General features: G+C 35.0%; 2 protein-coding genes across 2 annotated transcripts; one reads left to right on the top strand and one right to left on the bottom strand.

The window, feature by feature from the left end:
* Positions 1-1,034: 1,034 nt before the first annotated feature.
* LOC120196318 (RING-H2 finger protein ATL3-like) lies at positions 1,035-2,137 on the top strand. Its single transcript, XM_039198145.1, has one exon. It carries the CDS (start codon positions 1,094-1,096, stop codon positions 1,976-1,978), a length of 885 nt encoding a protein of 294 aa, XP_039054076.1. The 5' UTR covers positions 1,035-1,093; the 3' UTR covers positions 1,979-2,137.
* Positions 2,138-3,119: 982 nt separating this feature from the next.
* Positions 3,120-9,093, bottom strand: LOC120196317 (pumilio homolog 23-like). Its single transcript, XM_039198144.1, has 11 exons — positions 9,004-9,093; positions 8,506-8,739; positions 8,054-8,417; positions 7,550-7,852; positions 6,872-7,039; positions 6,004-6,147; positions 5,601-5,720; positions 5,238-5,423; positions 4,399-4,547; positions 3,922-4,104; positions 3,120-3,721 (listed from the first exon to the last, which is right to left on the bottom strand). Exons 2-11 carry the CDS (start codon positions 8,637-8,639, stop codon positions 3,343-3,345), a joined length of 2,130 nt encoding a protein of 709 aa, XP_039054075.1. The 5' UTR covers positions 8,640-8,739; positions 9,004-9,093; the 3' UTR covers positions 3,120-3,342.
* Positions 9,094-27,381: the final 18,288 nt, after the last annotated feature.

The following is a 27,381-nucleotide window of genomic DNA, read 5'->3' on the forward strand; positions in this document are numbered from 1 at the left end:
AAATAATCAAATAATTTTTTGTGCAAATGAAATTATTAAATTAATATTGTAGGTGGAAAACATGAAACGCTATTAAAAAAATTGAAACATAAATTACATAACTTTAAAAGAAGTATCGATCCTTTTTATAAAAAGTATGGACACTTTTAATATAATATAATGTAATAGGTAAATTTGCAATACTATCGGTATAAATATACCGGTTTACTTATAAAATAGGTAAATATAAGCACTACCTATTACATTATATAAGCGCTACCTAGTATGTTATTGTACTTTATAATATTTCCGGTTAAATAATATAACATAACCAGTATAAATTTTAACCGGACACTTATTTAATCGGTCACGCCCGTTTTTTAGGCGCCGCACAGGAGAACTACCCACCATGCAGAGGCAGTCTCCTATGCAAGTGCAAGTCCCTCATGCTAAACATTAACAAGAGTCATAGAGTTGGACCATAGATGCGTCATCTTCTTCGCTTGTTTCAACTCAGCGCTCTGTGTCCAACATTTCTTTCAAAGGCAAAGTCCAAAAAGTCTCTCTTTTTTTTTTTTTTGATTCTTTCAGCATCGTAAGAGTCCTCAAAGTGGACGTTTTCTCTGGGGGGATCCCTTCTTTGAATTCTCTTCCAACTTGTATCTACATTTTCCTTTATCCTTTTTAAACCCACCTTTCCAAGTTGCATTTTATTGCCCTATCTTGGTTTAAGTATTTAGTGCCCCATTTTATGATCTGTGGTTTCCTTAATTTCTTCCATTTTTCTATATTATTTTCATTACTTTCTTTACTCGTTAAATCCCAGTTTTGGTTAACAAACTTTATAACTTTTCCTATCTGGGTTTCCTCTGTTCAGAAACAAAATCCCAGTTGATTTCTGCAATTTTGGACTCTTGTCGTTGAACATAAGATAATAGAGAGCTATTCTTTCTTTTTTTCTGACGAAATATTTCTTAAAAATCCCGTTTGGTTATCTCTCATTTTCCTCATTGATTCTGCAATTCTTCACTGTTTTTTTATGTAGTTGTATCTTATTTGCTCTCATTTGCTAAGAAGTTAAAAAGCTTTTTTCTTCCCCTTCTTTTTGCAAGTCATGGAACCCGACTCAGATGAATCAAGAGCAGTGGCAATAACAGGGAAGATCATGGTCATCGCCATAATAATTCTCTTCTTAGTGGTGGTTTTTGTGCTTTTTCTTCATCTTTATGCTAAATGGTTCTGGTGGAGCGTCGAAGAACCAACTCCCCAGTCTTCTTCACGCCGCCGACGTCGTTTCGTGTTTGCTCCGGGACAAGACACTGCTCATCCTCTGCGTGCAACAAAAGGCCTTGATCCCACAATCCTCGCTTCCCTTCCCGTTTTAATATACAGCCAAGAAGAGTTCAAAGAAGGGCTCGAATGCGCGGTTTGCTTGTGCGAGGTAGTAGAAGGAGAGAAAGCGAGGCTGCTTCCAAAATGCAACCATGGATTCCACGTTGAGTGCGTTGACATGTGGTTTAAGTCACACTCAACTTGTCCTCTTTGTAGGAACTCTGTTGTTGCTGTTGAGGGTGAGAACCCAAGTTCTGCCATGTCAGGAGATGAAGTTAACATTGGTCATATTCAGTCTCCACATGATGATGGTTTGGCTTCTGGGTATTCCACAGATTCTCCTACTTTCCCTACAAATGTGTTGTTTTGGGGTAATCATCAAGGCCAGGTTAGCAGCGGCGGTGCCAACTTGGAAGAGGGTTCATCTGCATCTGCTTTGGCCTCGGCCTCATCTGCAGCTTTTGCTTCGTCATCAATGGCATCCGGTAGTGGCAGGCAAGAAGGCATGCTGGTGATTAATGTTCCAATGAATGCGAACGAAAATTTTCCGGAGGAGGAATCAAAGTCACCAATGCCGACAAGATTGAGGTCTTTGAAAAGGCGTTTAAGCAGGGAAAAAAGGATGGTCCCAAGTGGTTCAGGAACCAATGGTTCCATCGATGTTTGAAGTTAGAATTAGATAGGTTTGAGTATCAGAAATGGCTGGAGATTATCAAATTGGAATCAAGTCCACCATTCCTAGAGAATTGTGTTGGTCTCTTGGAAACCAATTGCATTAGGCATTTTGAAGCATTGAAACTATTGCACAAGATGTTTATGAAGAGGATGGGGAATCTTTTATCCCGTAAAAGAATATGGATCAAAAACAGTTTCTTCTCTTGGTGAAGACTTTGTTTTAGTTTGGATTTTTTTCTGCAGTTAAGTTATTAATTCAATTCATCACCAAATTATTATTCGTGCAGCAATCATATAATGCTTTGGGTTAAGAAACCCTTTTCAGAGAATTGTTCTTTTTTTTTACGTATTATTTACCTTTATTAGTTTTTGTACATCAGAACTATTGTAGAGTGCTGAAAATCCATTTCAATTATCTGCTCGTCCTCTGCATTTAGCTTGGAGGATGGTGTAAGTTGTCCGCAAGTTTTATTGGCGAATCTAAAGCAGAAGGCCCATGTCAAATCTTCCGTCATTTGTTCAAACAGCTAATACGATTATCGAATGAACTGAATTTTCATTAATTGAATTAATCAAACTATTTTTTTAACTATTAATCAAATTGAACTCTTTTTTAAAATTTTAACCGAATCAGATAAAATTCAATTAATTTCGTGGGTGACATTATATATATATATATATTGAGTGATTGAAAAATAAATAGGTCATAATTTTTAATAGATTTAAACTTAAAATATGTATTTAATATATATATATATATATATAATATTTAATATTTTCGGTTAATTAATCGATTTTGAATGGAATTAACTGTTAATTGAATATTGAAAAAAAATTAACCATTCTCCAATCAAACTAATTCGATAACCGACCATTTTAATTAAACTAATTCAGTTCGATCAATTAATTCAGTTAAAATCGAAAAAGAAACACCCTACCATGCCACTAGATAGACAGGTGGATAGGACGATGAAGGCACCTGCATGGTCACTAGAGACGATTAAAATTTTATGTTAGTGAACGAAATTTTAAAAAGAAAAATAGATAAAAAATAAAATATTTAATAATTTCTTGTTACACCGATAATAGCTTAAGCAACAATTAGTAAAAGGAAATGCAATTAACAGTTGTGCTACCATAATCCGTCAATTTCTATTGTTAAACTGCAATATTTCGGTATAATAACTGGATACAAAAATAGTTTTGTGACTTTTCCAGGAAGGATTATGTTTCTACTCAACAAAAACGTTTGGCACACCCGAAATTTATCTCAACCCGGAGAATGAAACAAACGCAAATGACTACCTCAAGACAGCTACCAAAATCGTCAGCAAAAAAGGCAGAGCATCCTGAACCTCAAATTTTCAGTCTCTGTTTCGAAGCTCCGTGTCGTCTCTTATCTGGTTGACCAGAAGAGAGAAAATTTTGTACAGCCCTTTCAACCGCTTTGTTAGAGCTGACAGCATCTTCAGAGGCCCCCTCTCTTTTTCTCTTCTTTTTCATTTTCTTATCTGCCGAGGTATCATCAAGCATGGACGTAGAAGTGAGTGAACTGTCTCTCTCTTTCTTCGTGCTCAATTCTTCGAGCTCTGATGTGTCCATAGATGCATCAGAAAGGAACTTGTTGTTTTTTGTTGATTTGGATACAGTAGGGCCAAATGCAGCATAGAATTCATTGTAAGCTGATTCTTTTGATGTTTGTTTTGACCTCCACTGATCAGGGTTGGTAGAGTATCTGCCATGACAAAGCGAAGGTGAAGAAACAAACCATAAATATAAGACAAACTGCAACAAGCAATTGAAACTTGAGTTTGTTGTTCCTATCAAACTTCGGTCCAAACTAGACTAAGCTTTGACATGCATTGCAATTTAGCCGGCGACATAACACAAGAATTAAACCTTGATTACCAAACCAGCAGACTGCAACTTACATACCTGTCAATATCTAATTTCCTTAGTAGATGGGGGCCTTGTTTTGTTTTGGAGAGTTCAGCTCTAACAGCTAACAGTTCAGATGCTATGGATTCCTTCTGTGACAGGCCACCAGCACTGAAGCACTTTTCAACCGTAAATGATCCAGAGAGCTGCATCGCAAGCACCCCAAAATGTCCACGTAACCTTCATATTTAACAGCAAACAAACGGCGTAAAGTAAATATTAGCAGAAATTGACTCATATATTTAACCATGCAACAAAATAACAGTTTGATATGGGACCACAGGAGAGTAGAAGATATTATTCCATATGGAGAAAAAGCCAGACCAAAAAGTTCAAACAAAGGCCATTACTTTTGTGCAGACAAGTTCCATTGGTATCACATTTCACCATGGACCAAATGAAACAAGGACAGATAAGAACTTCCTGGGAGAAATAAAACTCAAATAAAAATGCCAATGCAGCATTTTGACTTACTTCACAACTAATCTACGCTTCTGTTTTGTGGAAGCATCTGAAGCAAGAAATGCTTCAATAACTCGTGCTCCTCGAGCATCTTTAGCTGCCTCAAGGACATGCTCAGTTCCCATGGATGTAATACTCAAAACATAAGGCTGTACCCATTCCTGTAACCAAGAAGCAGTAGATTGCATAGCAAAATTAGAAAGCCAACTATCCACACTTTTGTTTTAGGTAGTCAAGCAAACATCGTAGAGAATTGACGAGTTCCAAAACAATCAATATACAGACAAACTGAGCATAACTAAGGTACCATATCTCTGCTCTGTAATGCCAGACCATATATCTAAATAGCAAATCCTGCACATTGCATATGATCAAACTGAAAACAACAGCATATAGGATACTGGTTTACCATTGAGAATTTTCAGGGGAAAAATAATCACAATTCAGGATTGCCTCCCAAGATATTTAATCAGTCAATTATCTGGCATTTCACCTTTCAAAAGACTTGCTTTAAAGATTATCAAATATGCTCAAGTATCAGGCTATCAGCTCTGTAAATAATCTTCTGCACCGATGCTTAAATATTTGCTTCACTAACTAAAACCTTCAAGCTTAATTTGCTGCACTAACCTCAATCTCAAAGCTTAAATATTGCATTACCATACTAAACAGGCATCTTAATCAGAAGCTTGATACTCGATACGCTAAAGCACATGCACAGAGGCATTCACTTTAGTTAATACAAGCAAAAGTGGCTGAAAACTTGCTGATAGTGCATGAACAAAACTGAGGCCCATAATCTAATTGGGTAGAATCAAAATGATATAACATGTTCAAGTAAAGAAACATACAGTTTGGAATTTAAAAATAGCCTGCAGAATCAAAGAACCCATGACATGAATCTTAGCACCAACAGGCCAGTTCCAACAAGACTTGTCATGATGGCTGAAGTAACTGTCGAGGAACAGTATGCGAGGAACAATGAACTTGGAATTCTCTTCTTTTGAGCCAACAGCAGTAGTAAGAGCCTCGCAACACTGAGGGGGGGAAATGTAAATTAATGAAGGGCTGGGACAAGATATCGACATAAAAGTGAACTTTTAGTATGATATAATTTCGATTTAGAAGTTATTACCACAAGCTGTTTCAGAATCACATGTATAGGGACTGACTTTAAAGAGCAAGCATTAAAGGAATGAATCTAACCACTGAACCTTATATTCATGAGTTTGAAGCCTTTGACATGCAGCAATAAGAGATGCAATAATTCCTGATCTCCCCATTTCGAGAAGATCCGCAAATTTCAACCCAAGCTCTTCCCAGATCATCTCAATCTAATAATCAAAACAAAGAAAATTTTTCAAATCTCAGAACAGTGGAGCTTAGCAAGACATCCAGCACCAGAAGTAGCTTTCTTAAACTGTAGAATTAAACAGCAGCCGAATAAAACAATGAGCACATAAATACAAATAACAAAATTTCACTGATGGAACACTAGTATCCACTGAAGTACATCAAATCATTTCAGGAGATAAGTATAGCTTTGAATGAATTGAATCTTCTCAAGCATACAAAGATTACAAGCTTTTATCTATAGTAGAATGTTGAAATACGTACTTGATCTTTAGTTCTTGCATGGGAAATTAACGCTTGCACAACAAAGTTTCCACAATGATGGGATGAAAGCTCAAACAATGAATTCTTCAAAAGCTTTGTGAACATATCATTATAGAGGCTTTCAGGTGCAACTTCCAAAATTACCTGCATTTTGTAGAAAATGAAGCTAGCCCAAAGAATAAACAAAAGAGAAAGTGCAGAAACTAGATGATTTAACTGCAGCATACAAAGGATATGAAAGAGGTAAAAGAATCAACTGCTCTGTCCTTGTTTTATTTTTTATTTAGTTTTAGGATAATAGACATCAAAGTTGCAGCAGCTCTTGAAACTTAAGGTGAAATTATTATAGTGGAAATGAGGAAAAGATTCACCTCACAGCCAACTCACTTTGTCAGTAATTAAGGGAATTCAACTTAAAGAAAAGGAAAGGTTCATTCATCCAGAAAAGTGTCAAGATGGTTCTAACTACTAAAGTTGACCCTGTAACCTGACAATTATCAACAGAAAACATCTTCTGGGGCATATTCGGTAACAATAAATAAGTTAAGGATGAGTTTAAGATATTCATGAATAATATAAGCACAAGGCTATGAAGGAAATTAGGTGCAAATTTTTATGTTTATTTCTTTAAGAATAGGTTTAATGGCATTGCTATTTGGGCTCATATCCTTGACAATCTAATCAAGTGGCTTCCTTCCAAAGTGATTTTTTATGACATCGATTCAATTACAAATGCAATAAAACCTCAAGCATAGAGAGCAATGAACAAGATTATGAAACAAACAAAAAAGGGGGGAAATTCATGTCACGAAGTATAAATATATATATAATACATATATAAAATATAATTCTTTTAAAAGTTGCTTACTTCCATTAGATGACTAAATGCAGTTTCCTTCATTGCTTCTACAGTTTCACCAACAATGATCGTGTCAATGAACTTTCCCTTCACTAAATCTAGCTTGTTGCAACCAAGAATAACTGGAATCATTTGCAGTAATTCTTGATCATCCCCAGCTAATAACTTCAAAGCTGTCTGTCAAGAAAGAAGTGAAGAGGTCAGTGATAAACTAATTCATGACATTAACTCCTCGTTTCAAAAAGGAGAAAAGTCAGTAAGGAAAAGTAGAAGACTTAAAAACTCGTAAAAAAAAAAGCTAAAACACCCATCAAGCCATCTCCTAAATTATAATGATCGATGTACCCTTAAAAAAATAATTAAATAATCTTATGTGATAGAGATGGGTTTGTCAGAGTCTACAAGCACAATTACAAGAGAAGCTACTTCAAAAATGAAAAGTGTGCATGATATATAATAGAAATAATGAAGTTCCAATAACTAATAAATCTGGGGATTATTGCATCTTTGACAACTCAAAACATGACTGCATAGTCCTATAACAGATGAAATATCTTAATACATATCTGAATATGGTAGTCACTAATGCCAAAATCCATAAGGCAACAGAACCACATACAGACTGCTTTTGCTTAACTAACTGACAAATGAAATAAAATTAAAAAACAGGAAAAATTAAAGACATGCCTGCAGAACTAAACTGCTATACTGATCAAGTAGTATGCTTTTCATGTCTTCCATTGTACAGTTTACCATCCCAGATACAAGGAGTTTCAATAAATTTGGAAATCCTTGCTGAAATTGCCAGGAATCATTCCCATCTAAGTGAGACACTTTGAAATTTAACCTCTCCGCTAGTGCTTTTGATCCCTTGGTTCCATGAAACTCCGAGGAGTCCAGTGGTACTCCTTTACAGAGACAGAGAAAGCTTCGAAGAACATGAGATCCATAGCAGTTGCACATTAGATCAACAGGGTTGACAACAATCACCTGAAAAAGATCAATGGAACATTCAGGGAAAAGTAGAAAAAATTACCATTCGATCATAGTCTGCCTTCAAATATATACTCCCGAATTTTTTTGAAGCTGTGATAATTCATTAAAAGAAAGGGTATGCGAAGTGCCACAACAAGAATACATAGCAGAATTTGTTTCATTAGCCACAAGAGTACAAAACCAAATACTTGATACCTTGCATATCATTTCCAGAGTCTCTTCAATTATGGTGTATGCCTCTGTGTCCTGAACATGCCTGGCTAATGACTTAAAAGCTGTCTCAGCAACATGAGAACCAGATCTATCCATTGCAATAGCAGGAAAGACGTTCGCACAGCCTTGAAGAAAACTACAAAGATTGTCCACATTACAGCCATCGAGTAGAGTCTCAAGAGTATTACTTATGATATAATCTGTTGCTAGTTCTAATTCCTTCCCCCTAGCTTCTTCAAGAGCATTACCACATATAACCGACCGTTCCTCCACATCTACTCCTTGGCTTTCAAAAAGGTCTGCAATCTCCGAAAAGTATTTTGCTGTTTCAGGCTCCACCTGTTTCCTAAAAGGGTAGTGAAATCTGTTATAGCATTCCTGACACAAATTAAACAAGTTATAGTTTCCAACTTGGATCAAAAGAGTAATAATACCTGATAAGCGGTGCTTGTGAATCTGAATTATTGTGATACATGAAAGATCTCTTAAATTTTCCAGTCTCATCAGTGGCGGACCTGGATGCATCCTTTTTATAACCATCCCTTTCTTTCTTTGCCTTCTTCCCCATTTTCCTTTAATTCCAGAACCTCTTATACGGTTATATCCTCTTAAGAAGTAACTTACTTTTCAGAAACCAGAAAAGAAACTGTACTTTCCTCAATGCTTTCCTAATGCAAAAAAAAAAAAAGTGTCAATAAGTTTTCAGCAGAATCAATAGTTTTAAAATCTAAAGTCATGATTAATTCACGTCTCATACAAAATGAGGAAAACGAGAACAAAGGAATAAAGCAAGCATGGTACAACTCAAGTTGGAATTTTTCCCAACGATAATAATAACGAAAAGGACAGATACAATCAAAGTATTGGAACGATGAAAAACTTAAAAAGAAAGTCCAGAACAGATGGAAGTTGCTTAGCTTATGAAGACTTACAGTGAGGCGGAGAAGCTGTTTGCAGGTGCCGAGACCTAACTGCAAGAGGGGTGCTTAAGAGAGTGAGAGCGAACAAGCAATGGAGGCACTTTGCCGTATACCAAAAACTAATATCTATGTATATCTAGAGATATATATATATATAGCACTGTTTCATTTGTTGGGTCTTAATCAGTTGGCCTTCTGGGCAGAGGATTTTCGAACCCAAAAGAAGAGTCTGGTTTTCAATACGTTATATGGCTTCGATTGCCAATGGGTTTACATGGGCTAACTTGTATGCCCATAATCACATTTAACTATGGTTAATGGACTTTAGAATCAAAAAGTAATTTATTTGTGGGTCGAATTAAGCTGGCCCAACCAGGATAAAAAGGTGTATTTTTTGTGCGAGTTTAAAGTGAAATTATAATATTTTTGTCCTTGGTTATTTGATTATTTTGTTAATCTATCTTATTTTAAATTTTTTGAATTGGTTCTCTTATTTAGATATAATGCACTTGAAAGTCAGTTATCAATATATTATCATGTTCTATTATTATGTTAATACTGACGATATTTATCATTCATTATCAGCACACCACAATGATATTTATATGTATTTTTTATTTTCTTAAATCATTTAATTAGATTTTTAACTCTTTTGTCCTACGATCATATTTTATAGTATGAATAAATTAAATTAAATATGTTTTTATATATGAATATAAAGAACAGTTAAAAGTGGTTAATTAAATTAAGAGAAAATAACCTCAGTGACCGAAAATGTCTTATAATATACGATTTTAACCAATTTTTTTTGGATTTGCCAAAATGACCAACAAATTCGCAACAAATTCGCAACACGAACTCCAATTTTGCAACACAGTTTCTAATTTCGCAACGCGAATATGTAAATCGCAACACATAAGTCAAATTCGCAACGCGATAGTCAAATTCGCAACACAAAAGTCAAATTCGCAACGCGATTGTCAAATTCGCAATGCGAATCTGTAAATCGTAACGCGAATTTGTAAATCGCAACACATAAGTTAAATTCGCAACGCGATAGTCAAATTCGCAACGCGAAATTTCAAATTCGCAACTAGATTTTTGAATTCGCAACACGAATTTAATTTCGCAACAGATTTTAGTTTCGCAACACAAATGTTTTAGGTATATAACAACGCATCAGCAACAACTCATAACCTAAATCCCTAAATCGCAACTCATTCCATCTTCATCTATCACTCTCTCCAGCGACATCTGTTCCTATATCCAACGACATCCTTCCCCATCTCTAATTTTTTTTACATAATTTTATTTCTATATATTTTTCAATGATTTCTCTCCCAAATTATCAACTATCAACTTAATAAAGGTATGTTTTTCTCTAAGTTAGTGATGATATCTAGTTTATAGCTCGTTTGTTTAGTAAATTAATTTACAATTTGTAGAATGAAATCATCTAATGTTGATCATGTTTGGATAGATTTGTGTTTTGGAGGGTCATGGGAGAATGTTCATAGTGTTTTACAATATGTGCCTTTACCCATGAATCTTCAACTAAAACTGTCATTAAAAAAGTTAACTTATGAAACTCTAATGTTATGTGTTGCAAAGAAATTGAATTTAGAGCCTCTAAGTGGATTTAGGTTATCTTATCAGAGAAAAGGTAAAGTTTATTTGTTAACCGACAATGAAGATGTTGAACGATTCATTGCTTACATTAGTGTTTCGCAAGAAGATGATATTACATTGTATGTTGTTGAACCTAGAAGTAGTGAAGTTGGGTCAGTAGCGGGTAGTAATCAACTAAGTTCTTCAACCCCAGTTTATAGTGCTCACAATGTACAACGTTGTTATCAACCTCAAAATTTAATGGTTCCACCACAATTTCATCACCAAGAAAATTTTGTTTCACCACATTTCCAATACCAAACACAATATCAAACACAATCTCAAAACCCACAACATTTTCCTAATCCAAATCCCAATCAACTTTCAGCACCAAATCCCGGTTTTCGTATTGACTAGTTAGACGATTATGAGCCAACAGAAAAAATTGTGAGTACTAGTCAGTATTCGAAATTTGATCTTGGTCAATACCCAGACTTTGATCTTGGTCAATACTCGGATTTTGATGATGTGATGGAATAAGAAACAGACCATGCATGTAATGATTTTGATATTGGTCAATACCCGAATTTTGATGATGAAACAGCCGCTGCCGAGGAAGATGTTGTTGATGATAATGAGGAGGAAGTTACGACTATGAATGAACATGTTGAACATCTATTCTGTAATTCATATAACCCTGAAGAAGAAAAAAGAAGAAGAAGAAGTCCCCGAAGAAAAGAAAAAGAAGAAAATGCCACGGGAGTATAACTGGAATATGCCATAATTACTTTAGATACCGGAAGAAGAGTTGGTAAAGATAGCAGTTGATTGTTACACAAAAGTTATTCGTATCAAGAAAGATGATTGTTTTGATACAAAGGAAGACTTGAAGATAGCTTTGTATACGAAATGTGTGGAAGATGGCTATCAACTAAAAGTTAACAAATCAAGCAAAGATCGTTTCGAAACAAAGTGTATGATTGACAAAAACTGTACGTGGCGTATGATTGCAAAGAGGATAAAAGATTGCGAAATGTTTCAAGTTAGGACTTTTATTGATAAACATATATGTTCAAGAACCCAAGTTTTTCCTCACCATAGACAGGCAAACAAAAAGGTGTTGGGTGGTTTTCTGGCTGAGTTAATGTTTTTGAATGGAAGGGTATATCGGGGACATGAAATTATGACTGACATGAATGCTCGATTCAAGATTAGTATCTCATATTCTCGAGCTTGGAGAGCCAAATGTTATGCCTTGGAATTGTTGAGGGGGTCGCCAGAAGCATCGTTTGCCCAACTGCCGGCTTATTGTCACAATTTAAAGCTGAAAAATCCTGGGTCGGTAACTCATATCAAAATAGATAGAGATGGACGCTTTGAGTTGTTGTTTATTGCCATTGGTGCTGCAGTTAGTAAATAATTATAATTTTGTTGACTCGTTTTTATTAGTTGTATGCATTTCACATTTAAATGATTATATTTCTTGTGTATATGATTTTGTAGATTCGTTCGTTTATTACTTGCATGCGCCCAATTATTATAGTTGAGTTGACGGAGTACATTTGAAAGGTCGATACCTTGGAGTAAACTTATTAGCAGTAGCCATGGATGCTAACAATGGGATACTGCCAATAGCTTACGGGGTTGGCAAATCTGAAACCTCTGATTCATGGACATGGTTTATGGGGCACCTTAGGGATTGCATAGGTCCTATTAGCAATCTAAAAATCATATCTGATATGGAAAACTCAATTGATAACGCTGTTAGAAGGTGTTTCCCAGATGCTTTTCATGGATTTTGTGGTGTTCATTTGTACAGAAATCTAAAATCAAGGTATGCTGGTATAAAAAATCACAAATGGACATACTGGAAGGCTATAAAAGCTTATCGGGAAGTGGATTTTAATAAGCATATAAATTGTTTAAGACGTGTTTTGCCTCAATGTGCTCAAACACTAGAAGATGTTGGGTTTGAAAGATGGTCAAGAGTACATCAACTTGGAGCAAGATATGGTTTCATGACGTCCAATAGTGCAGAATCAATCAACGCTCTAAGTCGTCATTCCCGGAAATTACCCATTACTATGTTAATGGAGTTTTTTCGAGCCTCTATTCAACAGTGGTACCACAAGAAAAGAAACCATGCATGTATTATTTCTTTAAATTCGTAACTTATCATATATTTTACTAAGTATTATTTATTTAAATTTACAAGAACATTGGAACGTCATGTTACACCATGGACTGAAAAAAAGATAACGAAACGTGTTGTGAAGTCAACGTTATGGAGAGTTGAACCATGTTCAAACACTTTGTTTGAAGTATTGGATAATAACTTAAATGGGCTTGTCGATCTAAATGCAAAGACGTGTAGTTGTAAGAAATGACAAACATCTGGTTATCCATGTGGCCATGTTATAAAAGTTGCTCTTCATCTAAACCAAGATGATTCAAGCACATACGCTATGGATTGCTACACTACAGAAGTATATCGACAGACTTATGCCAAGATTATCTACCCATGTCCATATCCTTCTGAGTAGGACATACCAGATGACTTACAAATAGTTTTGCCACCAGTCATAGACAGCAGACTACCTGACCGACCAAAAAATCACGATCGTATATCGTCTAAGGGTGAAGAGAATATGATATCGACATGTAGTCGGTGCAAGGAAAGTGGTCATACAAGGTTGACCTGTGGATCATCAGTGCCATCACAATCATCTTTTCCTCTACCAAAAAATGGATCCTCATCAAAATCCAAAGCTCATATGGTGCCAAGCAAAAGGAAATCAAAATCCCAATCACAACCGGCTTCACCTTTTGGGACTTATTAACTTAGGTGATTTTTAAATGCAAACATTGTATTATGTGTTTTTTATGTGTCAATGCATACATTTTCAGTTAGACATTCATTAGTAACTTGAGTTTGAACATTGCTATGATCTGTTCAGTTGTTATCATGTTGGGATTTTCTCTTGTGTTTGATTGCTTGGATAGTTGTTCTCTTGCTTCTTCAAGTGTCCTTAGCTTGTATTTATAGCTTGGAATGTGTTTGATGTTATTTATAACTTGATGTTGTATGTTGCGTTCAACGCGAAAGTCAAATTTGCAATGCGAAATAAGCATTGCGATAGTCAAATTCGCAACGCGAAATAGTAAACCGAAAATCGCAACGCGAATTTGACTTCGCGTTGCGAATTTGTACCTTCAACAGGTTTTTTTTTTGCCTTCAACATAATGCAGATTGAATTTAAAACAACAAATTAACTTTTACAAATTAATTAAACAAGCAAAAAAATAATTATTATTTACACATCAAATTAAACAAATCAACTTTTACAAATATACTTGAACATATCAATTAAACAAGCAAAAAATAATTCTTATTTCCTCATCAATTAAACAGATCAACTTTCAATGTAAAAATCAATTAAACAAGCAAAAAAAGTGTACCCCAGATTGCTGTTTATGCACAAATACATCAATTTCATGCAGCTCACGTCAGGAATAACCTGTAGAAACCAAACATTTGCTCAAACAACACTTTCTACACATCTAAAACCAACAAACAATAAATTATTGAATTCTAGGTACTTAACCAAACATTTTCAAACCAACAAAGAGTATATATGTTAACAACACTTGCTCAAACTTACCAATTATTTATGCAAACTTTCAGTACGCGGATGCAGGTAGGCAACGTCTCGCATATATCGCTCGAGCCATAAAATGTCGAAACAATAAGCTTACTGCACCTCTATCTCTATCTGTGGGAGGTAGAAGGTGTTTACTTCCTATCGTCAAACACTCCAAGCACATGCATACAAGAGGACCACAATCCCCTCTGGCTCCCTCCGTTTATTGTGGCGCGGTATCATCTCTGATCATTGTAACTTTGAACTTTTTTGGCTTCTTGTTTCCAGAATTAGTCCAATAATCAATCGCATCTAAGTATTTCGTCAAATGAGAGCTTCATCCCTTACAAATAATATCTCTCAAATCAGACAATGGTATGTAATTCAACATGTTGTCATATACCATTCTCTTTAGGGATGGGAGCTGAAGCCCGACGAGAAGCCAATAATGACGTTCCAAAACAGGAATAAACACCTGCAATCATAAATAATTACGCACATCAAATAAAATTTATGAAAACCTTTAAAATATTCAAAAAATAAATACTAACCTTATCGACCTCCTACCACGCAGGATAAAGTTTAGCTTTTCTATTATCCAACGTATATGAATCATCTCTCGGATCCTTCAAGTGAACTACGTGAAAAGACGTCGGCATAATAGTCCATCGAGTATTTCTTATTTTCCTCAATTTCCTTGTTATTAGAAGACGTGACACCCATGCATCAATATGTTGTTTTATAAAAAAAATACATATATTAGTTAATTTATTAATAATTTAAAAAACTTAATCAAAATGCAATATAAGAAAAATATAAGACTTACCACCCCTTCGAGATAGCCATTATCTTCAACCCCTAATAAAATACCCCACCAAGACCGATCAAGAAACAAATGCATAATATCGTCGAGTTGGCATAGGTCAGAATAACACCTCTTGCTCCGCTCATGTAGATAAAAATCAACTGTGGTCTTAGCCCAAAGGGTATTATCTGTAATTGTGTCCGGTAGTGTTTCCCTCTCCTACTGAGGAATGGTACTGGCCGGTAACATATACGAAAGCCAACTCACATCCATCATATCGGGCACGGGAGGGGGTTTATCAATATGTTGACATATGACGCCATGTGAATCGGGCTCTTGAACGGCGGGCGAGACCTCTTGAACGATGACAGGGGCCTCTTGAACGGTGGGAGGGGCCTCTTCGATGATGAGAGGGGCCTCTTGAACGATAGGAGGCGCCTCTTGAATGATGATAGGTGCATCGGGCTTCTTCTTACGGAGTCTTGGCACTAGTGGGGTAAACGGAGACGTAATGGCACGTGCACGACGTCTGATGCGTAAACCCCGTCTTATAAGAAAAACCCGACGTAAAGCATCTACCTTATCGGGCCGCTTAAAATAAATTAATATATAAATCAGTAAATAAATAAATAAATAATACCAAAAAAATGTTATTTGCATTTTTAGTATAGTATTAAACAAATTTACGTCATTGTATAGAGTATAAACCTCATTCTGCAACGATAAAACAATCTCGCTTAGAGCGTCAACCTCATCACGTAAAGTAGATACCTCACCACGTAGCGCACCATTATCATCGCGTAAAAAATCCACTTCACCACGTAAAGACCGAACCTCATCATGCCATGCACCATTATCTTCACGTAAAGTACCGACCTCATGACGCAAAGCACCGACCTCATCACGTAACTCCCCTAACTCATCCCGTGGAGGTGGAGAACAGAGAGATAAATGTCATGACCTCTTTGCCGGTCGCCTATCATGAGGTGATGATAGAGAAGAGGCTCGATGATGTGATGAAATAGGTGATGGTGAAGGTGGAGAAGAGGCTCGATCAGGTGATGGCTCCGGGTGTCGAGCTGTAGAATCGGCCCGATCAGGTGATGGCTCTCGAAGTGGGGGGGGTGCCGATCATCCATCCCATCAAAAAACCGCTTACTAGCTTGCCACCAATCAGTGGTAAGCTCAGCCTCTGTGGGTGTCAGCCTCTGTAATGGATAGTTGGCCTCCTAACAATATAAAAGCTCAAACAAAGTTAAACTTGTACTAGTAATAACTTGTTTATATATGGTATTATTTGTGTGTTAACTTACATCATTCATCGTCGTATATGGGAGAAACGCTTCCCAATCCAACATGTGGATCCTCTTCCAGGTAATAGCCCTAGGAATATCATTTGATCTTTTTATCGCATATGTTTGCATGCTAGGAAAAACCTCAAATATCCAAATCTACAAACAATATAATACACAAACATTAGTAATTGTTAAATAATTAATTATAATTTTGGAAACATTATATAGAAATTCTTACCTTAAAGGCCTAAGTAAAGCCTGCCAAAGTGTATTTAGAACCATCGCCCCACAAACTTTTTCGTCCCTCAAAGACAGACGACAACTTCTTCCAGGTAGTTTTCCATAGATATGAATCCCACATAAACATATTCCATGCATTTAGGTCCTCTACCAATAATATTAGGTCTTTAGAGATAGGTTGTCTACCCTCTTTGCCTAAAAAATCGGCATGAAAAAGTAATAAATGGCATACTCGGACAACATCAAGGTCATCCATCCGAGTAAAACCATCTTTAACAAATAATCTCTTCAAGTCGTCGACGTGTAAACTCGGCTTCGACTTTGCCAGCTCAAGAAAAACCCGAGATAACCATGATGAGCGGGAGATATGACTAGTGTACCGGGTTACTTCATCGTGTTCGAAGCGTAGACCAGTGATTAAGCAAAACTCCTCCCGCCCAAAACAAGTATACGCCGGTGCCGGAGGAAAATGAAACCATATCTCTTTATCACCACGTTGTATCCTCTCGGGTAGATCGTTAGTCATGGTCTGAAGAAACAAATGTGTCAACATAGCATCTCCACACGTATGTTGTACTTTCAGCCATGGCCCGAAGCAAGTATCATCAAACAATTTTCTTTGCAGAGGTGTAAGCGTCGACGCAATTTTAGTGGCTAGGCTTAATTTATTCCTTAAGGTCATTGCAGCTGAAAAAAATTTCTACAAAAACAATAAACATACCAAGTTAGATATACCAAAAACTACAAATTATACACTATAAACAGACATGATATTAAACAGTGAAAACAAAGCCAAATATGTTTCAAACTAGCACGTTATTCATATGTTGTCATTATTCCATCATAGTTCACAAAATGCATCAAATAACATTCTAGAAGTAAGCACTTATATAAACATTTAAAATGACAACATATAGGTTTAGTGCAAATTCAAGGACAACATAAAGAGTAGTAGTTTATTCTTGAAACTTAAATTAGCAACACTGTGAAGTTAGTATTTGTCTTTGTTTTGTCGTTTTGTTGAAGGAATGCAATTCATTCAAGTTTCAATTTGCAGAATAAGAGTAGTTTCAGAAACTTAAATTCGCAACGAGAAAATCGCAACGCGAAACTAAAATCGCGCTGCGATTTTCATTTTCGCGTTGCGATTTTGGTGTTGCGATTTTCATTTTTTTGTTCCGAATTTAAGTTTCAAAAACTATTCTTCTGCAAATTGAAACTTAAATGAATTGCATTTCTTCAACAAAAAGATAAAACAAAGATAAATACTAACTTCACAGGGTTAAAGACTAAACAGTTTAGCAGTATTGGCAGCAACCGAATGAATTTACTAAGCAATCTCAGTGAAATGATTAATCTTTATATATATTGAAATTATCAGTAAATTTATCATCAATATAAGAAAAATCTAATAATAATACAAAAATTTCAAAATAAAAATAAGAGATTAAAAAACTAACCCTCGGTGGTTGATTTTTCATTTCTGATCGTGAATGGTTGTGAGGGTTGCTCTGAGAGATGGAGATGGACGGATTTCGCCAGAGATGGGAACGAATTTCGTCGGAGATGGGGACGGATGTCGTTGTAGAGAGTGAGAGATGGAGATGGGACTGAGTTGTGATTTAGGGTTTTAGGTTATGATTTGCGATAATATTTGTTTACATTTGTGTTGCAAAATTAATATTGTGTTTCGCGTTGCAAATTTGACTATTGCGTTGCGAATTTGACTTTTGTGTTGCGAATTTGAAATTCAGTGTTGCGAATTTGACTATCGCGCTGCGAATTTGATTTTTGTGTTGCGGCTTTGACTATTGCGTTGCGATTTTGACTTTTGTGTTGCGATTTACAAATTCGCGTTGCGATTTACATATTCGCGTTGCGATATTGGAAACTGGGTTGCGATATTGGAAACTGGGTTGCGAATTTGTTGGTCATTTTGGCAAATCTAAAAAAAGTTGGTTAAAATCGTATATTATAAGGCATTTTCGGTCACTGAGGTTATTTTCTCTTAAATTAATGTAATATTGGTTCGTTCGATTTATTTAATTCAAAGCTTGAATTAGCCATGGAACAAGATATTATCTGTCATGCATGCTATAAATTATGAAACTAATTATGTACACCTACCACGCTAGGGACAACTAATTCAGTAAAATGAACGTGATATTTAAAACACACTTTAATGATAACTGATACTTGTATTCATTAAAAATAGTTGCATGATTTATTTAAAAGACAGATGAGAATTATGTAATGTACACCTTATCATACCTGTTTCAAACTTGCTAAACATGCCACAAGACCTTTATCACTAATATATCAAATACGATAAAGAGTTGTTTCACGTGGAAATGAGAAGAGAGGGAAAGGGGAAAATGTATAGAAAAGAGAATGATGAATTTAATTTATTAAAAGGATGGGAATCATATAGAAATAATATTAGCACCGACACTTTTGAAGAGGCGTTCCCCTAATCTGGTAGCATGCGTTTCCTTTCCAGGTGAAGGTCTAAAAAAGGTGTAAAGTTTGACTATTGAGCCAGGAGATAAATTAGTTACTATTTTGAAATAAAAAAATCATTAATATGTTTCTATCTTGGGATGGACCGTAAAAATTGGGGGAAAGAAAAAAATGTTTTTCTTAAGAGAATCCAAGAAAACAAAAATATGAGAATGTCAGGCAAGAAGAGAAAAAAAAGCACGTGAAACGAATTGAGTTTTATATTTCAAATACATCACGTTTTTCTTTCAAGCAATATAAAATAATTGCAAGTTGCAACATGGGTGTCCGAAAGTGAAACTTGCAAGTTCAAGTTGCAACATATATGTCTTGTTGTGTCATTCATATCACCTTCTTCGGAAAGGTCCTATTCCATGGTATTTAGGGGCGTTTAGTTCGAAAATATCATTATTAAGGAGAATTTTTTTTTACATAATTACATTCTTACATTTGATCTATAGAAATGGTCATTACTAGATAATAACTTATTACAAATAATAGTAGCTTTTAGTTAAAATGGTGGAAATTTCATTATCTTCAAATTCTTAAATATTATACAATCATCGTCACTTTAAACAATAATACCCTTGAAATAATAATTTTTTTCATATGAATTATTTTCAATTATATTTTTCGTGTTTCACTCAAAATTAGAATAATAATAATATACAAAAAGTTTGATTTAGTAAAATATTAATAAATTTAAAAATTATTTATATTTTTAATATTTAATATATTAATCATTCATAATTTTATGTGGTGAAAAATGATATTATTATAAAATATGTAATTATTTAAAATAATATCTAACTTTGAGTGATTAAAAAATAGATCTCATACATTAAAAATTATATTTTGTTCACTCATGACCATAATATTATTTTGTTCATAATTTATTATATTTTAATATAAATGAATGGTACTTATAAAAATTATTTAAAAATAATAGTTTGACTAATTATATTAATTATATGCTAAATGTATTTTTTTTCTCAAAAGTTAGATAGTATAACAATTAAAATATTTTTATGAATTTTCATTCAAATGTTTACAATTTAATATTAAAGTTTAAAAAAACATATATTGTAATGATAATCTGATAAAATATGCATTCAAGTAATCTTATTTCATCCAATCAAATATTGTAATCTTACATTCTTATTAAACAAACCAAACAAAGTAATATAACATTCTCATGGTAGTGTTACATCCTAATAATCTCATTCCCAAATAATCTTATATACTGTGAACCAAACATATTTTTATTTGTTTTAGAACAACAGTGTGATAGACTGGTGGTATAAGTTCAATCCTCTTTTTATTAGATAGTTCACAAATTATTTAAATAAAATTAATATCTTTATTAATATATGTCACATTCTACTCATTCGATATCACCACATAATATTAGAAGCGTATCTTACATGGTGGAAGAATAAACTCATAAGCTAAAAAGGAAATATACGAATCATACATTTCTTTCCGAGAGAAGTTGATGGTTAATTAATCGTGCAACACAAGGGCAAGTATATCATCAACCTTCGACTATTGAAAAAGATCAAAAAAATCTTAAATTTTAACATTGACACCTTGACTCGGAGTAAAATGAGTAAAGAACGTGGAAGAAACTTCATCATCACTTCTTTTGGATTGGGCCATGAAAATGTGCAACTTGTCATAGTTATTTGTCAGATATTCCAAATAATATTAGAAATTCTCTAATAACGTATAGCAGCCCTTCCCAATATATATATATATATATAATATTCTAAATTTAATCGGAGTAGTAAAGGAAGGATAATTTTTTTAGAATAATGAATAAGAATGTTCCTAAAGGATCTAGAATCTATATCTTAAAATATATAAAAAATAAAAAATAATAATTTGGTTAATCGATGAAATGTAGTTACTAAATAAAAATGAAACATTGAATATAATGCAAGAAAAACAATAAAATTATTATTAATAGTTTCATCAAATATATTTGATTTTTTTTTATAAAACGTTAAAAGACAACACGTGTTATAAATAATATATTATAAATGTATATGGACGTTATGTTTCAAAGACATCCCTATATCCATGCTAGATATTTTCAAAATTTTGCAAGTTGCAAATAATGTAAAAAAATAACAAGTTGTGTCATGTTAGTTTTTGTTTTCTTAGACCAACTCCAGCGCATCGTTCGAGTTGCTGCAATCTCTATTTTGAAAATGAATTTCAACTCTATCCCATCGTCATTTTAATGTTGGATTGTGACGACAGCTACACTTGAACGCTACAACTGGAGTTGCACTGTAGTAACGCTACATATATATATATATATATATTTGGATTTGAAGATTTGGGTATCTTTATTTTGGGGAAGAAAGAGCTGATTTTGAGGAAAAGAGAGAGAAAAATGTTGTTTTGAGGAAGTCCAAAGGAAAAAGAAAAGAATGTGGTTGTTACTCTGCAAATTTTTCTGAGGTTAGAAGAAGAAGAACAGAGAAGAAAGAATTTTAAAGCAAACGTGGTAAACGCATGTGTTTATTTCTCGAGTAAAGTTCAAAATCGGTCATTGAACTATTCTACAATAATATTTTGATCAGTTAACTTTTAAAAGTTATAAAATAAATATTAAACTTGTAATTGCATGGAACACAAATAAAAAATAGTTTTCAAACGAGAAGAATCTGAATGAATCCCAACTTGAAACTTCTCATTCATACTAAACGGTAATTTGAATGAATGCAACTAGACTCCTTGCTCGGTTATTGCACGTTTGTTGGTATGGTTGTTGCTTTAAAAGATATGGTGGTGGAAGAGTCCTCCTAGGAGAGAAACTCTTGCTAGTTCTATCTTTTAAGAAAATGGGTGTCTACAACAACCCCTCTTTGTCCTTTTTCGTGTAACGAAAAATAGGACAAAGATAAAAAGACATAAATTTTCGTTCAGTGGAGTTGAAGAATAACTCCTTGTCGAATTGAATTGCGAATGGCTCCTCCGTCGCGAAGTCGAGTCCATCTTGAAATGATTTGAATCAGAATGTGGCTTCTCATTGTAATACACTTTGGTCTTCTTCTCAGTTTAAAGACCTTGGCTAAAAATTCGACTGGAAAGTAATCTCTTGACTCCACAATGTGGTTGATATGCCCTCGAGCTGAATGAAACCGAACTCGAAAAGTCTTCGCTGACAAATAGCTTTTCTCGACTTAAGCTATGCTGACGGAAAAAATGCTTCTTGCTACTAAGGCACGGCTAACCCAGACCTTCTTCTCGGCTTGAAAAACCTAGATTGCAGCCGAATAATAGTGTTGTTGAGGTGTCATCGAGCTGAATGGAATCGAATTTGACAATTTTATTGACAGATAGCTCTTCTTGCCTTGAGCTATACTGTAAATGATGTGTCTTAGAGTTGAGCATAATCGAACTTGAAGGTCTTTTGGTGACAGATAACCCTTCTAGCCTTGAGTTATGCTGTAAATGATGTGCCCTCGAAGTTGAGTGTAATCGAACTCGAGGATTTGGTGTTTCAAGAGAAACATTTTCAAAGGTTTTTTTGTGTTTCAAGAGAAACAATTTCAAAGGTTTTTTGTATTTCAAGAGAAACTGTATTCAAATATTGAAGTTTCAAGGGAAACTGTCTCAAGAGAGACAAAATTTGTTTCAAGAGAAACTGTCTCAAGAGAGACAAAAACTTCCAAAAGAAACTGTCTCAAGGGAGACGAGATTTGTTTAACGTAAAACATATTCAAAGATTTTGTTTCAAAGGAAATTGTTTTCAAAGTTTATGCTTCAAGAGAAACTGTCTCAATGGAGACAAAATTTGTTTCAAGGGAAACTATCTCATGAGTGACAAAATTCATTTCAAGGGGAATGTTTTCAATGTTTATGTTTCAAGAGAAACTGTCTCAATGGAGACAAAATTTTGTTTCAAAAGAAAATGTCTCAAGGGAGATGAAATTAGTTTCAATGAAAACATATTTGAATATTTTGTTTCAAGGGAAACTTGGAAACTGTCTCAAGAGAGACAATGGTGAGCACGATTCCTTTCGTCGTGAAGTTGAAAGCGTGGATGACCCCTTCGTTGTGAAGTTGAGCCTTGGAATTGGATATCCTTCGTCGTGAAGTTGAAATCCAAGTAAGTTGTATTGTTCCGAGTCCAATATCCTCCGCCGTGAAGTTAAAATTGGCTCTGGAACTAAGAAATTATTTGTTGACAGCCAGCCAGCCCTTTACTGTGAAGTTGAGCTTGTGCTGTCTCGAGTCCAATATCCTTCGCTGTGAAGTTGAAATTGGCTCCGAAATTGGGAAATTGTTTGTTGACAACCAGTCATCCCTTCGTTGTGAAGTTGAACTTGTGTTGTCTCGAGTCCAATATCCTTTGATGTGAAGTTGAAATTGGCTCTGAAATTGGGAAATTATTTGTTGACAACCAGTCATCCCTTCGTTGTGGAGTTGAACTTGTGTTGACTCGAGTGACACGATATCCTCTGTCGTGGAGTTGAAATCGTAGGTGGCCCTTTCGTCGTGAAGTTGAGCTTTGACTTGGATATCCTTCGTTGTGAAGTTGAAATCCAAGTATTGTATATTGCGGGTAGACACGATTCCCTTCGCCGTGAAGTCGAAACCGTGGATGAACCCTTTATTGTGAAGTTTGGCTTCGAGCTAGATATCTTTCGTCGTGAAGTTGAAATCTACTCTCGAGCGAATTGTGTCGCTTTGAGTTCAATATCCTTCACCGTGAAGTTGAAATTAACTCTAACTGAAACTGGAAAGTTATTTTGTTGTCAGACAGTTGCCCCTTCGCTGTGAGGTAGAGCAACCACCATGTGCTTTTGAATCGAGCATCCTTCATCTTGAAGTTGAAACTTACTCTAAAAGCTGCAAAAACTTATGTATACAAAAAATGATAAATGTGATGCTCTTAAGTATGTCTAAGATGCATGTAACATGAATTAGTTCTGTTTTATCCCTTGGACGGAGTCTCATGCTTTGTGTGATTGTTCCTGTAAATGGAGGAAATGCCTTCAAAAGGTCTGATAATTTGCATCAGGATGTTGAATTCCCAAAGATGCCCCAATATTCGATGTTGAATCTAAAAAATGCCCCAACATTTGATGTAGAATCTTCAAAGATGCCCTCATTGTTCCTGATTTCTTGCTTCAGTATTGATTCTAAGCATGAGTTTTGTGTTTGAGAGCCACATGTAATTTACCAAGATCTACTCTAGAGAGATTGTCTTGTTTTGAAAAAAAAATGTTTTTCTTTCTTTTTATTTTCAAAGTTCAAAAGTTTTGAAAATATTACCTCTTTCACTGTTTTACAATTGAGACAAATCATAAAACTATAGGTCATTGGATATCAAAGAATTAAATACATTGTTAATCCTTTAATAAATTATAGCCGTTTGATACGTGTCAAGATCAAATCTATTTTTGGGAAATGGTTAAGTAAGGAAAGGATAAAAATGTCTCAGGTTATTGTGTTTGGTCAAAGGTTTGGCATTTTTGTTTATTTGATGCTCAAAGGTTTGATGGGGTATCTTGCATGCTCCTCTATTGGAAGTGTTCTCCGATTCCCAGCTTTCATGGTCAAGCTCGGATTATGAGATGCCTTATCAAGGAATTCGTGTGATCGCCTCAGCTGCCCAATTTTTGTATTCGAGTCGCCTTTTCAGGTTTTTAACTTGAATCCTCCTTTGGTTTCAAGACGTCATTCGTAATTTATGTCTTGAACCCCCTTTTGTTATTTTTCTCTATCGTTCATTAATTACACTATTTTTTACAAATAAAGATTAATCCTGATGGGCGGGATGAAATCTGAAGATAGTCTCTTCTGTTCAGAACTTCATGTATAATTATAAGGGACTTTTAAGGCACGTAATGTAGGCCATGGTTCATGGTTATGAAAGAAAATGATAAATAGGCCCAAACAAGTGTTTCAGGGTATTGAACCAAGGATCAATTCATTCTGATGTCTTCAATCATATCTTGCTCAATTTGAATCTACTCGTATGTGTCTCTCTCTTGATGCTCTATGATCTTCGAGTGAAGTGATTCAGAAATGGTTGTGCTTGATCAATCTCATTTGATGCTCTATGATCTTCGAGTGAAGTGATTCAGTGATTCGAAAATGATTGTTCATAATCAATCTCATAGTTTGAATCTCGGTGCGTCGTTTGAATCGAGAGAATCTTTGCATATGCATCTTGTCTTCTTTTTTCTTCAATTTTCCTCTATTTTTTTTCTCTTTTTATGTTCTCTTTGCTTTTTCTCTTTTTTCCCTTTTTGTTCTTATTGAATCTTCGCACTTGGCATTTGGTTCACCTTTCAGTATCTCATCTGAATCAATGTCTTCACTCATGCGAGCAGATTTTCTCCACCTTGCCCCCCAATGTGGAGGGTGATCCTTGGTTAGGGTTGAATCAGGAAAAAAATACTATAGGCTCAAAAGGGGACACAAGAGATATATATTTTCTCATGTTGTGAAGGGATAAAGAAAGAAAGTCGTTCATCATTTCATACATGAAAGTCTTCACAGAAGAGGTATCCCCAGGGGGATAAATTTCAGGATTATTTTTATTCACATGAAAACAGTGCAATTAATGCATGGCAGAATTATTCCGAGTGAATTTTTCTTTCTCCTTCTTGCCCCCAACATGTCTCAATGTTCATGCTCCCTGCGAGATGCCCCAAGTTATGTCTTAGAAGAAGGCTCATGAAAAAACTCAATGCCTTGGATTTTAATGGCATAAAAATGTCAATTTTGAGTCTAAAAAGATAATGGTGTGACTTTATTTGACTAAAAGAAAGGTATGGGTGTATCAAAAGATAAAGGCAATGTTCAAAAGTTTTAAAGGGATGTAATGTCAAAATTTGGTCTTTTTGGTAATGACAATGAGTTATTTTGGGTAAAGAATCAATGTATTTTATTTTGGGGTTTGAGACAGGATAAGAAAGGTATAATCTTGTCATATGTCAAAAATCTATAATTATTGAAGAATTAAAAGAATCCTTAATTCATTTAATATTCGAAGAACTAAAGATTAAAATTTGTTCAATTGCTCCACCTTAGAAAGTAGCATAAATTCAATTGTTTAAAAGATTAAGCAAACATGAAAGATCAAAGACGTGTTCAAACAAAACAATCCTCTAAGTGCAAATGATATATGCAATGTCCCCTTCTTCGGCTGTCCATGCCCCTGAAGCCATCAGGTTTTGGATCTTGCGCTCCAGTGCCTTATAGTTAGAGGAATGTTTGGGGGTTCCTATGTGGTAACCGCAAACAACTTCAACATCATAGCCCTTAGGAGATGAGGACTCTTTTCTCAGATCATCTTGGCAGGCTTAGTCCTACAATCAACTGATCAAGCACCTCTTTGTCCATTAATGCAAATTATTTATGGTTAACGAACACGTTTTTTTTTGTGGATCAACACCTCTTTTGAATGATACAGATGATTGAAATAAAAATAAAAGAGAGAAAAAATGAAAAGAGTTAGTAAGGTAAAGATAATAATCAAAACAATCATGAAAATAAAAGTCCTACCCTACATGATATCTACCTCACATGCTTATTATTCCTACCGGACATGATCTCTATCCCTCAAGTTGATTTTGAAAAAGTCCTAACCGCATAAATTTCTAGTTCACATGCTTTGAACATAAAGTAAAGCATGAAACAAAACAACCTAGGGTTTGGAATGAGGTTTTGGGGTGGGCTCTAATTCTCCATAGCCTCTCGGTTTAGGTTCTAAAAAACGGTACCCCAGTTCTCCTTGTCGGTGCCCCTTGGGCTTACCAGACCCTTAGTCCTAAGCCCATTACAAGATCGTGTGGACTAAGTTAAACTCGAGAGAAAACATTCTCTTATGCCCACACGGAGAATAAATTCACACGAAGGCATAAGGTCTATGAATCCCGAAGGTTATTTGCTAGGCCCATACGGAGAATAAATTCCCACGAAGGCGTCGCTTTCGTCCCCACTTAAAAGGGTTCAGAACTCGGGTATAGAGCCTGAGATGAAAATTTTGAAAAAGCTAGAATCATTAAAAAACGTCAGTACAACTATTTATTTGAAAAATAATCAAAGATAAACAATTAGAATCGAATAAATAAATTAAAATTTAAACTTGTAATTTTCGCTAAAAAAGACAACCGGAAATTAATTTCGGTCTGACTCACTTACCTCTCCCCAATGGAGTCGCCAAGCTGTCGCGGTCGTCTTTCGGTTGGGCCCCGGAATTGGGCTTCGACTTGAAAAATGTGGATTGGAGTAGCCACCGACCTTTTTAAAACGAATTTAGATGGATTAGACA

Source organism: Hibiscus syriacus, unplaced genomic scaffold (assembly GCF_006381635.1).
Source record: "Hibiscus syriacus cultivar Baekdansim isolate YM2019G1 unplaced genomic scaffold, ASM638163v2 tig00117032_pilon, whole genome shotgun sequence".
In the NCBI taxonomy this organism is placed as follows: domain Eukaryota; kingdom Viridiplantae; phylum Streptophyta; class Magnoliopsida; order Malvales; family Malvaceae; genus Hibiscus; species Hibiscus syriacus.

Coding starts and splice junctions, on each gene's coding strand:
- LOC120196318 (XM_039198145.1), top strand. CDS start 1,094: ATGGAACCCGACTCAGATGAATCAAGAGCAGTGGCAATAACAGGGAAG.
- LOC120196317 (XM_039198144.1), bottom strand. CDS start 8,639: ATGGGGAAGAAGGCAAAGAAAGAAAGGGATGGTTATAAAAAGGATGCA. Junction 4,105..4,398: donor AAGCGTAGATTAGTTGTGAA/GTAAGTCAAAAT, acceptor TTAAATATGAAG/GTTACGTGGACATTTTGGGG. Junction 3,722..3,921: donor AGGAAATTAGATATTGACAG/GTATGTAAGTTG, acceptor TTGTCATGGCAG/ATACTCTACCAACCCTGATC.